Source organism: Gracilinanus agilis, chromosome 3, assembly GCF_016433145.1.
Source record: "Gracilinanus agilis isolate LMUSP501 chromosome 3, AgileGrace, whole genome shotgun sequence".
Taxonomy (NCBI): domain Eukaryota; kingdom Metazoa; phylum Chordata; class Mammalia; order Didelphimorphia; family Didelphidae; genus Gracilinanus; species Gracilinanus agilis.
Window position 1 is genome coordinate 171,362,558 of NC_058132.1, and position 14,509 is coordinate 171,377,066.

Genomic DNA, 14,509 nt, shown 5'->3' on the forward strand with positions numbered 1-14,509 from the left:
AAACATAGATTTAGAGATAGAAAGAACCTCAGAGGCCATCGAGACCAGTCCTCACATTTCAGATATGAAGAACCTGAAGACCACATAGGTTAAATGATTTAACCAAGATCATACAGCTCTAATAAGTGCAGAATGAGGAGGTCTCTTGCTTTGCTTCTAGAGTTTTTCCTGTCACCATCTTATCACCACTCCATGGAAGAGGAAGGTCTTGAAAGGATCCTCAAAGGATGGGTAGCATTTATTTAGGAAATAAAGAGAGCATAGAGAATTGCAATGTAGTACTGGACAAAATAAGGCAGCAAGGTGGTGCAGTGGATAGAGCACCAGGCCTGGAGTTAGGAAGATCTGAATTCCAATCTAGCCTGAGCTATATGACCCTGAACAAGTCTCTTAACCCTTTTTGCCTTAGTTTCTTCATCTGGAAAATGAACTAGAAAAGGAAATGGCAAACCACTCCAGTATCTTTGCCAAGAAAACCCCAAGATGGGTCATGAAGAGTCATATACAACCAAAGTGGCTGAATAGCAGCAACCAAGCTGGACAAAGCAAAGAACAGTCTTTCTTTCACAAGGGTATCAGGAGAGTGATTGGAAGAGTGTACTACAAGTCTTATTTCACTCATAACCCTGAGTTTGTTGCTTTAGAGCAATAGGATTCAATTAAAATGGAAACAGGGACCTCTAAATGATACATAAGGATCTCTGTGGGCCATGTTGACTTAGAAAACCTCAAAATAACTTGTCTGTGTTGTATCATATTTTTATTTATTTTGCTAAATATTTCTCAATTACATTTTAACCTGTTTTGGGCACATGTAGAATGTTGTGGCCACATGCTCTGGTAAGCCACATGTTTGACACCTCTGGTTTAATTAAGCCCAACTCCTCCTAAGCGAACTGTCCAAGAACTTGTAGAACTGTCCAAGGTAGGGTTCTGGACTAGTTGGAACAAGTCATAGTACAACGGTGGAATGTGCACATGTTCTCTTGTCCCCATGCTCATAGGTTTCTCTAGTGCACCATTTTGTGTGGTTAATTTCTCTCTTACGGTGATGCTGGAGAGGTATATGAGAATCTGGAGAGCCATTTTTTCCTCATTGGGCTCATTAAAGAAGCTATGGCTCAAAGATAAACTGTAAAGCTTGGGAGTCCAGAGATGGAAGGGGATCCAACAGACTGACCTAGAAACTGCAAGAATGGGGAAGTGGACTTGTGGAACAAGGTAGGGAGGGCTGGAGTGGGAAAGAATGCTGAAAACAATGGATACGAGACTAAATTCAGAGGTGAGGGATTAGTTCCTATACATTACAACTTTTCTCCCTGCTCTCTACCTAAATATTTTTTTAAGGTAATGTTTTTAAGGTAAACAGAAGAACTCATTATTTTGCAGTTAACAAAAAGTCACCATGGTGTCAATGGAGAACCAGTCTCAAAGTCATAAAATCCCAGGTTCAAATCCTGCCCCTAATGTATATTGGCTTTGTGATCCTGGGAAAGCCATTCAACCTCTTGAATCTTGCATTTTGACTCAGGCAAATCTCTAAGATCATAGTATAATTAGTATAATTATCAGTAGTATAATTGCTGACCTAGATGGGTAGAGAAAGTTTCCTCACCAGAAACTTGTTTCACCCAAGAAATCATGTCAGTAAAAAGAAAAAAAGTAGACAAAAGGTTCAGAGAATTCATTCTGCAGTTTCAAGTTCAAGTTTAAAATATTTATCTATGCTATAGCTAAGAAAGGTGGATATATATACAAAGAGATCTTGGGTTAACACTTTATGTGAATATTACCTACAGTGTATTTGATCCTCATCTCAACCTTTTGAGGCAGATTTGATTATTAACCCCATTCTACAAATTAGAAAACTGAGATTCAAAGAGGTTAAGTGACTTATCCAGGGTCACTCAGCTACTACTGATAGAATTTGGACATCAACCTAGGTCTTCTGAAAATGGTCTAGCAGTTCTTTTCAGAATACCTGTAGCACTATGAAAAAAATTACTTATTTTTTTAGAAATATATTTCACAAATATATCTAATTCTAGATAATTTCTACTAATGAAGCAGAGGCATATCAATAATATGAAACAAGATACTTCAAAATAATTATCATTTGGCATCAAAATGTATTTTATAATATATTTACCTTCCTAATAATATGGAATATATCATAATTAATCAAATGAGTTGAATTCTCTGAGCATATATGACTTGAAAGTCAATGACCTCTCTCAACAAAAAGATGTTTTGGAGGGGCAAAGAGAGAATATGTCCCATAGATGTGATTAATTGTGATGGGGAAAGTCTGACAGATTTGAAAATTTGCCATAAAGACTCTAAAAAGTAGAAAATTAAAATATGATCTATTGAGACCTGTCAGCTATATCTGTAATTAAAAGGTACGATCCTTTGGGAAACTAATCTGTACAATTACATGTTTGGATATATCAGCGGATAAGTAGCCTCAACCCAAGGTTAATATTAATAAAGTCTTTCTATTTATTTTTATTTTTCAGGAGAAGTAAAAACATATCACTGGAATATCCCTAAAAGGTCAGGGCCAGGCCCCTCTGACCCAAATTGTATCCCTTGGGCCTACTATTCAACAGCAAATTTTGTCAAGGTAACATAAAGAAGCAACTATGATACTACATCCATAGAAGTAAAGTAAAAAAAGTATCTTTAACTTGATCCTTCAAATAGCGATAATAGGTACAAGATGAAGGTATATGGCATTTCATAGCGTAAAAAATTGAAGAAGAAAAGGAAAAAAGCTAATGTTTTAGCTCTCAAGTTTGGGACTTCTTCAAGTAAGTATCAAAAATAATAGAGAGGGAAATTAAAATAAAGTTATTGCTGCAATTTTGTGAACTGAAATGATTAGTAAGTGTTGCTGGTCAGATTCTGAGTGGTCAGTCATTGTTCAACTTAGAGAAATTTTCCTCAGAAAGCAGTCATTTATATGCCATTCATTGCCATTTTAATTTTTATTTAGATTTTTATTTCATTTACCTGTATGTTCCTTCCCCTCCCTCTTCCAGAAAGTCATCCTTTATAATAAAACATTTTAAATGAAGGGGGAAAAACTTCAGTAAAACTAATTGGCACTAGTGCCAAGTATATGTGGTTTCTCTCACTGACACCTCATCCTCCCCAACTCTGTGAAGAAAAGAAAAAATATTAGCTAGTATCTCTTCTTTGGGGCCAAATGGTCATTACCATTCATAGTTCTGAATTTTTTTGCAACTATTCTTTCCATTTATGTTGTCATAATTATTGAGTATATTCTTTCCTCAATTCTGGTTACTTACCTTTTCATCAGTTCCTATGTCTTCTCATGCTTCTCTGTCTTCTTCATCTTCATAGTTCCTTATTCCATTCCATTCCAGAGTAACATCCCGATACATTTATTTATTGCACTTTGTCTAACCATTCTCTAATACTTTATTTCCTCCTTTTTGGTGCTACAAAACATGCTGTTATAAACATTTGGGTATATGTGAGACCTTTCTTTCTGTCATTGACTTCCTTAGGATATATGCTTTGAAGTAGGATCTCAAAGGGTATGAACATTTTAATACTTTTTAAAGATAGCTTTAAATGGCTTTTCAGAATGTTTGGATCAATTTACAACTCCACCAACAATGTATTAGTGTGCCTATCTTTCTGCAACCCATCCAGCATTGACTGTTTGTCATATTTTATCAGTTTTGCCAGTTTGCTGGCTATGAGATGAAACTTCATGGATGATATGATTTCCATTTCTCCTAATATTAGAAACTTAAACCAATCTGTCATATAATTGTTAGTACCTTATAATTCTTATTTTAAGATGTTATCTTAATAATGTTTCTTTTGTTAAACTATTTTTAAAAATATATTCATGCTTAGAAGATATACTGCTCTTCCTCTACAGAAATGACCCTATTGAATCACTGTCAATAGTACACATTCTCTGAATTATTTTTCCAGTAGTGGCAAGAGTTTTTTTTTTTTGCTAACAAATAATTGTTAATCCTCTTTTCTTTTTATAAAGCCCTACCTAGGATACCTCATTCTGGAATGGAGATGACCCTACATTTTCAAAGGCTATTCCCATGGAAAATAAGCTTTGTCAGGCTATAGAATCACAGATATAAGAGTTAGAAGGCACCTTCCAACAAAGGGTCACCAAAGTCCAACTCCCTCAGTTTTCAGAAATAAATAGTTAACATTTATATTTGACCTTATAGTTTGAAAAGCACTATACTTAATTTCTCATTTAATCCTCCTGACAACCGTTTGGGTATTATTATAAACCCCATTTTACAGATGAAGAAATGGTGACTGAGAGGTTAAATGACTTGTTCAGGGACTGGTGAGTATCTGAAATAGTTTTAGAACACAAGTCTTCTTGATTCAAGGTTCAGCTTTCTATCCACTTTGCCACTTAGTTGCCTCTAAAGATCAGATGTTTTAAGGATAGAAAATATGCCCATGGTCACTCTAATATCACAGAATTTAAGAGCTGGAAAGTTTCTCAACAAACACTTTGTCTATCCCATACACTAAGGAAGTCCTGAAGAACATATCTGTCAAGTAGTCATTTAACCTTTGCTTGAAGTCCTTCAAGAAGGGAGAAGCCATCACTAACCCATCAAAGAAGGCCATTCTACTTCTGGACTGCACCAATTATTAGGAAATTTTTCCTGACAACAAGTCTAAATTTTATCCACTGTTTCTGGTTCTGTCCCTTGGGTACCTACAGAACATGTTAATATCTTCTCCATATAATATTCTTTCAACTACTTGAAGATGACTATCATGCTATCTTTGAGTCTTATCTCATATAAGTAAAATACCCCTAGTTTCTTTAGTCCTCATATAAATTGGACTCAAGATACTTCATCATCATGGCTGTTCTTTCCCAAATTATTAATGGTGGTGCCCAGAATTGTATTTAATAATATTTTAGATATGGTCTGAAGAGGGCAGAATCCAGTGAGACTGTCACTTCCATATTCCAAGAAGAAATGCCTCTCAATTCAGCCCAAAAAGTGATTAGCTTTTTGGACTGGCATGGGATCAGTCAACAATTATGTTCCATTAATCAATCAAGTTACAAACATTTATTAAGTATCTCCCATGTGCCAGGCACTGTTTAGGTATGGGGGATATGAAGACAAAAATGAAGTAACCTATGCTAATAAAGAATATCATATATAACATATACACACATATATCTATATCTATATAAAATCAACTTGTCAGAGAAAACAAAAGAAAAAAAGGGTTCTCATCACTCTGCTTTTTAATTATTATTGTTCTATCTTTCCTAAGAAAGTTCAATCTTCTTTCTGATTTTCCTTTTCCCCTAATACGACTGAAAACAAATGAACACATAAAAGAACTCCAAATCTACTTTGTTGTTCCTAGCTTTCCTTGCCAGCTTTTACATATTCTAGATATTAGCACTCTTGTTATAACTTTAATAGGACCATGTCACACTTTTGCATTAATCCTCTATTGCCAATCTTTGCTGCCATCTTTTCTAAAGATCTCTTTAAAAAATATCTAATCTAACTGGTAAGTTCTCTATAAAATCACATCAATCTCTTCAAACAATTCCCATTTTCTCTTCTCATCTAAATTGTTTTGTGACAATGGAATTACCTTCATAAGAGTTTCCAATTTTTCCTTAGTCAGCTTTCTCTTTGACTTCTTTGAGAACATGAAAGTGAACTGGAAGCCTCCCTCTCTGAGAACTGTACATGTCTTCAAGTGGCAAGAATTTACTTTGCTATCTCACAATCTCTCCCTTTTCTGCTGTCCCATGTTAGGCTCAGTTACAAAGATGGCAGAACACAAAAGTCAATTTCTCAATGTCATTCTGGAAAATCCTATGTTAATTTCTTACAAAAAACAGCTGGAAGGGGGACCTTTAGACTATTTGAATTAGTAATAATCAAATATTCTTTAGAAGTGAAAATGTTTTCTTCTATCCCTTTGGATATATAACCTTGTATGAATTATTACTTTGAGAAAAGAAAAGACACAGCACTTCAACTGCATGGACTATTTTCAAAGTAAAAGGAATTGGTTTCAGTTAGAAGTAATAATAATATCTAACATTTATATAGTATTTCATATTATATACATTTATATAATGTCTAGCTGGATATAAATATATATATATATGACTATATATTGTCTAATTTGAGCCTCACAACAAAGGTAAGTATAATCCCAATTTGAATGATGGACAAAGATAGATTTAATTATGGATTTAGGTTTAGATTTAGATTTAGATAGTCAAAGCATTCATTAAACTGTACTGATAAGCACTGACAAACACTGAGGGTATAAATGAAGGAAAACAAGATGTTCTGTTCTCAAAGAGCTTACATGCTAATAGGGGAAGCTAAAACATAAAAAGAGAGTGGAAGTGGTCGGGTGTGGGGATCCTAGGAAAGGACCCTGTGCAGAAGCAAAGCTACTGAGGAGGTGAATGAAGAAAAGATTCTAGTAACAATAATAATAGCCATTATTTAGATGATACTTTAGAGTTTGCAAAGAGCTTTACAAATATCTCAGATATATAAGACAGATCTTATGCAAGTGATAAAATTTAAATTATGTAGCTCTGTCTTCTGAGATCTGAGGCAAGTTCATTCAACAGATAATTAACTTGCATTGATTTAGTCAGGGATACAAAATCAATTTTAAGATGTAATCTCTGTGCTAATTCCATTTCAGGCTCTGGATTTATGAGATGTGGTTTATTAACATGACTGTTTCAAATAATCAAAATCTTTATTAATGTATTTTCCAGGCTTTTACTCAAATTATTGAGGAGCTGAATGATACTTTTAAATATACTATTACCTCTTTTCCTTCCAGGACACATACAGTGGTTTGATGGGTCCTTTGATAACTTGTAGAGAAGGAGTGCTGAATGAAAAGGGATTAAGAAGTGATATTGACTATGAATTTGCCCTTCTGTTTTTGGTGTTTAACGAAAATGAATCCTGGTATCTGGACGAAAATATCAAAAAGTATCTCAATAAAGATCCAAGAAATTTTAAGCACACAGAAGATTTTATAGAAAGCAACAGAATGCATGGTATGTAAGGTTTGGGTGGAGGGCATGAAAAATTTTGCACCAAAAAATTATAGTCAGTGGAATCCCTTTACCTACTGAAAGTCCATGGTCTCACTTTTGTTTGCTTCCAAGAGACATCAGATGGAAAAAGAAGATAAAAAAGTTTAGACTTATTAGAGCTAAGTATAGAAGAAGCAAAGAAAAAGTTCCTCATGTTTAGAGCCAACCATTAAGTGGAATGGGCTATTTTAAGAGGCAATATTTTCCTCCTTATACAATGTCTTCATGTAGAAAGATATATGACTACTTTTTGATTACATTGTAGAGGGGATTTCCTGTTCAGCTAATAGATTGGATTAGATGACCTCTTCTACTGATCCTACTCTGAGATTCTATACCTGTCTTCCTTATCTTGCCCTCTCCCTTTCCAAAAGGATAACTAAAGTTTTCTATTCTTCTTTGAACATAATATTTTAGTCTTTGGTGAGATGGCAGAGTCAAATCACTGAGGCACTGATCTAATTCATAGCATTCTATTTCTTTGTTTTTATTTAAAAATTTTATTTAATTAATTAATTAAAAATATTTTTCCGTGGTTACATGATTCATGTTCTTTCCCTCTCCTCCCACCCCCTTCCCATAGCCAATGAGCAATTCCACTGAGTTTTACATGTGTCATTGATCAAGACCCATTTCCATATTATTAATATTTGCATTAGGGTGATCACCTCAAGTCTACATCCCCAGTCATATCCCCATTGACCCATCTGATCAAGCAGTTGTTTTTCTTCTGTGTTTCTGCTCCCACAGTTCTTTCTCTGGATATGAACAGTGTTCTTTTTCATAAGTCCCTCAGTGTTGTCCTGGATTATTGCATTACGGCATTCTATTTTGAATGTAAATATATCCTTAATATGTGATAAAGACTGTGTAATATTTTTAAAAATTAAAATGATTAAAGGCCTGTATCTTTTCAGTCTAAGCTTAGGCAACAGGTCCTGTCTGGCCTCCCTTGGATGTATATTTTCTTTTTCTCTAGGGCATGGGAAATTATCACAACACTTAGAATCACAAATCGAGAGTTGGACCTAATGTCCAGTTCTCCCTGAAGTTTGAATTCCCTTTTCACCATTTCTGATAAGTACCCACAAATTCTGAGAAAAGCCTGAGAGTGCAGAACAGTTCTTTCCATTGTTGGACAGCTTTCATGGTTCTGAAAGGTTTTCCTCTTTTTAAATTACATTTGCTTTCTGGTAACTCCTACCTATTATTACCACTTTTACCTTCTAGGGTCAAACAAAATAAGCCTAATCTGAAGTCAAGAAAAGTAAGCATTTTCCTTTATGACAGACCTTTAGAAGTGGGAGGAGTGGGATTAGTAGCTTCGGTATGGTTCAATATTTGGTTTAATGTTTAGTACTCTTACTGTGGGGTATTTAATTGGTAGTAAACTGGAGATGAAGGAAGAATTTACCCAGTGCCTTTGAGGACCTATTGGAAGTATGATAGTTTGAAATTTAGCCTTTGAGGTTAGAAAGTTTGAATTTGTGCCTTTCCAATGGTTTCCTTTTTTAAGTCTATTCACTATCTCTATAACTTAGCAAGCAACATATGCTTCCTTGGCCACCATCCTCTTTAGAATATAAATTTAAGGGCTAAATCTGCCCTTACTTTTATATTTGCATCCCCAGCATGTAGAACACTATAACTAAGCACTTAAAGCTTTGTTGTTCATTCATTATTAGAAATTAACATCAGAATGTGCGGTTGTAGCTGATGCTTATGGTTTTTTCAGACTAGTGACATTTATGGGGTAGCTCTGAGTTGATAAGTGGAAATATTTTTAAATGTAGGAATGATTATTTCACATCTAGAAGGCCAATGAAAATGTTTCTGGGCCAAAGCTGTTGCTCAATTCAAAGTTGGATTAAATAGTGAATATCCTTAGACTAATGAATAGTTATTCATCTCCTCAGCAATTAATGGAAAGATCTTTGGAAACCTCCATGGTTTAATAATGAATGAAGATACAATGACAAACTGGTACTTGATAGGAATAGGAAATGAAGTTGACATACATACTGTCCATTTCCATGCAGAAAGTTTTCTTTTCAAGGTAAGTAAAAGCCAAGTGAGTTTCAAATACTTAAATGCTTCTGTGGAAACTCCACAACATAGAACTAATTGACTTTCATGATGAAACAGAGGTTATTTCATACTGTTTGTGATGTATTTATAAGATCTAGGGGCTTTAGAAGTAAGTTCAGCTGTCTCATTTTACAAAGACAGAAACTAGGTCCTAGAGAGGGAAAAGTACTTGTTCAAAGGTAGATAACTAATAAGTGGCAAAGTGGAGATTTGAATCCACTTTAAATTCCACTTTTTTTTTTCATTTTGCCTACCTCTTTCAAATCATATAGATGACAGAATATAATCATATAAATATGATGTTTTCTGAATAATGCGTTTTGTAACCCATCTATATTTTATACCTTCACAGTGTTTATAAAACTATTTCCTAATTAGCTTCTGTAATATATCCTAGTTTTTTTAAAAAGAACATTATTTTTATGCATGTAGTGTATTATAGGTTAGAAATTATTTCATATATGTTATTCAATTCGATCCTCATAATAACTCTGTGAAGGAAGACAAGGGAAGATATTATCATTCTATTCTTCAAAATGGTGAAACCGGAGCCCACGGAAATGAAATAATTTAATCAAGGTCCCAAGAGCTAGTGAGACAGAATTGGGATTTGAACCCACAGACTTCTTGTTCTAGGTCTTTTCCCAAATGTCTCAGTGGAAAATCCCTGATTCTCAGGAAAATATTAATGAACCCATTCAAAATGAGGAGGATCTGGAGAAAGAATTAAGAAGAGTTGATCAGGATTATAGAGAGGGTGGTAGCTTACTGTTCACCATATCTAGTCTCAACCCCAAAATATTTGCATAAAATTGGGAAGATCAGAGATCACATAGCACAATAGAAAGAATGCTGTCCTATAAACTAAGGAAACCTATGATCTTTTCTTGAGGCAGTTGGATGGCTCAATGATAGAGAGCTGAGTTCACATCTGGTCTCAGACTCTTACTGGCTTTATAGTCCTGGGCAAGTCACTTAACTTCTCTTGCCTTAATACTTTGTAGAAAGAAATGGCAAATTACCCCAGTATCTTTATCAAGAAAACCCCATAAAGAATTGGACATGACTAAACAAAGTGTCTGTACCTAAAATTTCAAACAATTAATTATGTGACCTCATATAAGTTATTTCACCTCTAGGTATCCATCATGATGAGGATATTGAATAGGTTGGTCTTTAAGATCAGCTCCCAGCTCTAAATGCTCAAGAATCTATGACTTTGAAGAGACATTCCCATTTCTTTTGAGTAGGACTATATCTTGTAATGACTCAGACTTACATAATATATTAACACTTTGAATCATTTAATGTCACCATTTAAATAGAAATCCCTTAAAATATTGTTATTTCACATGGGAAATTTTTCTTGAGCTTGGAATCCAGGCAAATGAAAGCTGGGGATAAATGATAACTTAAAAAAAAAACCACCAAAATTCTTACCTTTTGTCTTAGAATCAATACTGTGTAATCACACAGTATTTACACAATACTGTGTAAGACTTTTGTCTTAGAATCAATACTGTGATTCTAAGAAAAGCAGTAAGAGTTAGGCAATGGGAGTTAAGTGACTTGCCCAGGGTCACAGAGCTAGGAAGTGTCTGAGGTCAAATTTGAACCCAAGACTTCCTGTCTCTGAACCTGGATTTCAATCTCCTGAGCCACCTCACTGCCCCCAAATGATAACTTTTAGTGGAAACGGTCAGGGTTGATGTTACCATGGCCATCAGCTGTGCATCCACCCTCTGTCCATAAATGAGTAAAAAGAATCAGAAGATGTTTTGTGGGTAGGGAGAGTGTATAGATTTGTAGATTCTTTACCCTCTAAAGTTCTCTGTGCCCTGGTTAGTCTGACTGTTTAGCCAGGCAAGGAGAAACTCAGGGAGTTGTTTTGTCTTTACAGATGGATAAACCTTACCGTGAAGATGTGTATGATCTCTTTCCTGGGACCTTTCAGACCATTGAACTGATTGCTGATCATCCAGGAACATGGCTTTTGCATTGTCACGTAACCGATCATATCCATGCAGGCATGGAAACAACTTATACTGTCTTCAGGAACTTAGGTGCTGATTCTGGATCTTTGGAATTCAATATTAGTGCAATCAATACTTATGTGCACTATCTGCATAGAACTTATTGTACTTGTGCTAAAGGAGAGACAAGATTTTGATGAGACATAGTCCTTGTTCTCATGGAATTTCTAGTCTAAAAGGGGGATAAGACAAATACAAGTAACTGAAATAGGTAATGCTATATGATTCAAAAGTCAAGGGTTCTGTGACATCTGAAGAGAAAAGTCATTCCTGGAGCTATTAGGTAAGGTTTCCTGAAGAAAGTAGTATTAGAATTAGATTTTATAAAGCAGGAGGTAATTCAATACCTAAAAGGGGGTAGAGAGCTCAATCATAACCCCAGAGAGCTGATAATGAAACATGTTGCCCACCTCATGAGAAGTGATGAATTACAGGTTCAGAATGAGACATATTTGTTTCTGGACATGGCCAGTGTGTGGAATTGTTTTGCTTAACCATGCTTATTGGTAACAAAGGAAGGGCTTTAAAATTTTTAATTTGGTGGGGAGGGAGGATAGAGTTAGTGTTGTAAAGAGAAGGTATAGAGGGAAATAAATTCAGAACTAATAACCTGAATTTTTAATAAATGATTAAAGAAGGAATAATGAAAGCTATTTTTAATGGAGATTCAAGGTAAGCATGTAATATTATTTTTCTGTTCTTTTTGTTTGTGGAAAAGCTCATTTTCTAGTGCAGCCTGGGTTTCCAGTCAAGCCTAGAGCTTTTTGCATAAGAGAATGCTGATGTGACACTTAATGTATAGAAAAGGTAGCCTTATTTTTTCATTTCTTGAAAAGAAAGATATATATGGTACTAGACTCTATTGGGAATAAGAGGGAAGTCAACTCTTCAGCATACTCTAAACTTCCCATTTGATTCTCTAAATTTGTTGGTAGAGGACATGATTAGTTTCAAATGAAAAAAAATGCTTCCATGATCATTATAAATTAAAGGAGAGTATCCAGTCCTTATAAATACCATCTTAGCCCCTTCCTACTAAATAGAGAGGACCAACACAAACACTAAACTCCTCTATCTAACCAGAAAACATGTAACATTAAGTCAGTTTTCTCTCCATCAATTATGCAATCATACAACATGGCCAGGATTAGCTGGAAATCTGGTTTGTCAAATTCAGAATACAAATAAGATTAAAAGAAGGATTTTTTTAAAGAAAGAGATTGAGGAGTAAGAATATTTCAGGTACAGTGAACTTCATGATCCCAGTGGTATGAGCACACAGTTGGGGACAGAACTGGAACTTGGCTGGGACATACAACCTATGAAGGGGAGCGATATAAGATAAGGCTGAAAGGTTATGATTATACATCACTTATGTGATGTGAACAATACATGTGAGAGAGAAGACTTCTTGAAATGTCTAAATGATAAAAAAATAAAGCGAGTCCTACTGTGCTACTAAGGAATGATATGGAGGTTTTTTTAAATTAGGTTTTACTCCCAATGAGTGGAGATGAATCACTGAAGAAACAGTACTGTGAAAAGTGGGATAGATTTCTCCTTAGAGTTCTCTTGGTGATAAGAAATTCTTTTTTATCTAATTTTTCCAGACAACAGGATTCCTTATTCTACTAAGACCTCTTCTAAAGAAGACACGGTCCCTCCCACTGTGCCAAGTGATGGTAGCTATTGCTTCTCTCATTCTTTCTGTCTATCTATTGTAATGGGGATAATTTGAGGAAAGGTGTGTGGAAAAAGGGGATTTTTACAGGAGGTTGTCAAGGACTTGCTAGGTAGGTAATCTAGGTTACAGGTAGGCTGGAACAGGGAGATTCAGGATATAATATAGCTGAAGACGGAGTACAGCACTGAAGGGAAATAGACTAAACTGAAATTAACTACTGGCTTTAGTTAATTTCACAGGAAGGGACTTGTTTTGAAGTTACACCTTCCTTCAAGATGGATACCCGGCTTCCCTTCAAGCCCAGAGTATGTTGGTTCTTTCCTCTTCTTCCCTCTTTGAATAACTAACTGACAATTAACTAACAGCTGTTGAACTCGAAAGGATTTATTATCTTCAAGGATGATTTGTCAGGAAAGTGGATTAAAGGAAGCCCTAACTGTTGTCTCAGGAACCTCAGGTGGGGGAAGGGAGGCAGAGATGGAGTCTGAGTAAGGACCTGCCTTTAACTCAGCTTACAAAATGCTCTTGATATCTAAAGGGAATAAATGATGACTGGCTAGTTTCTTTATATCTAATACTGTCAAATAATAATTAACCCTTCACAGATTTGAACTCCTCTCTAATTACTCTCCTTATTAACTCCACAGACATGTAAGGTAAGGGAGGGAAGGTAGGAAATAAAATAGGGAAGGAAGATACAAAGGGTTTATCTAAAATAACAGTTCTTAAATAAATATTTCAAAGCCAGGCTAAATTTCAATTCTACAGATAGGTAAGGAAGCCCCTCAGCTGATCTAAACCCTCCCTCCACGAGAGACCTAAACCAACTGACTTTTCTCCCTCAAGATTCCAAACCCCTAACTGATTTCAGAACCCAGCCAAAGCTTGAAAAAACTAACATGACTCCCTCTCTCTGTACTACACTACCTATCTATCTATCTGTCTGTCTGTCTGTCTGTCTACCTACCTACCCACCTACCTACCTACCTATCCATCCATCCAGCCAGCCTTCCATCCTTCCATCTATCTATCTATCTATCTATCTATCTATCTATCTATCTATCTATCTATCTATCTATCTATCTACATATATATGTAAAAAATTTCATTGAGAAATGCAGAAGTTGCTGATAGTACTTTTTGTTTTCACAGGAGTCAATAAGGAAAACATAAATTTCTTCGGCAAAGATCTGGTTCCCAGAGAAGCAAAAGCAGCTTTAGTCATCCTTTTTATCCTTGGTCTCTTCCTTCTCGTGGGGGTTATAGCTCTCTTCCTCATTCTCCGATCAGTGAGAAATCGCATGGCTTACCGAGCCATTCAGACTTGTGCACTCCCCACTGATGCTTTGTAAACCTGCCCTTCCTCAACCAGCATGCAGGAAAAGGGGTAAAGTTTTACCTCTAGAGGAGGGAAAAGCCAGTGCAACAAACTATATAAGACAACGTTTCCAGTAATGAAATAGATACTGTGTCCTAGACCAGACTTCCAACTTCCTCAAAATATAACTCAAAGCAGTTTGCTTTTATCTTTTGAAATGGACCATAACTAATTTTCAGGGA

At 35.4% G+C, this 14,509-nt stretch overlaps 1 protein-coding gene across 1 annotated transcript in view; it reads left to right on the forward strand.

Moving 5' to 3' along the window:
* The window catches only part of HEPHL1 (hephaestin like 1), an 88,777-nt gene extending 74,476 nt beyond the window's left edge, over positions 1–14,301 (forward strand). The window contains exons 15-20 of the mRNA XM_044666224.1: positions 2,520–2,626; positions 6,883–7,105; positions 9,061–9,200; positions 11,133–11,295; positions 12,876–12,950; positions 14,102–14,301. Coding sequence (XP_044522159.1) covers positions 2,520–2,626; positions 6,883–7,105; positions 9,061–9,200; positions 11,133–11,295; positions 12,876–12,950; positions 14,102–14,301 — 908 coding nt within the window. The remainder of the gene's footprint in view (positions 1–2,519; positions 2,627–6,882; positions 7,106–9,060; positions 9,201–11,132; positions 11,296–12,875; positions 12,951–14,101) is intronic.
* The last annotated feature ends 208 nt before the right edge of the window (positions 14,302–14,509 follow it).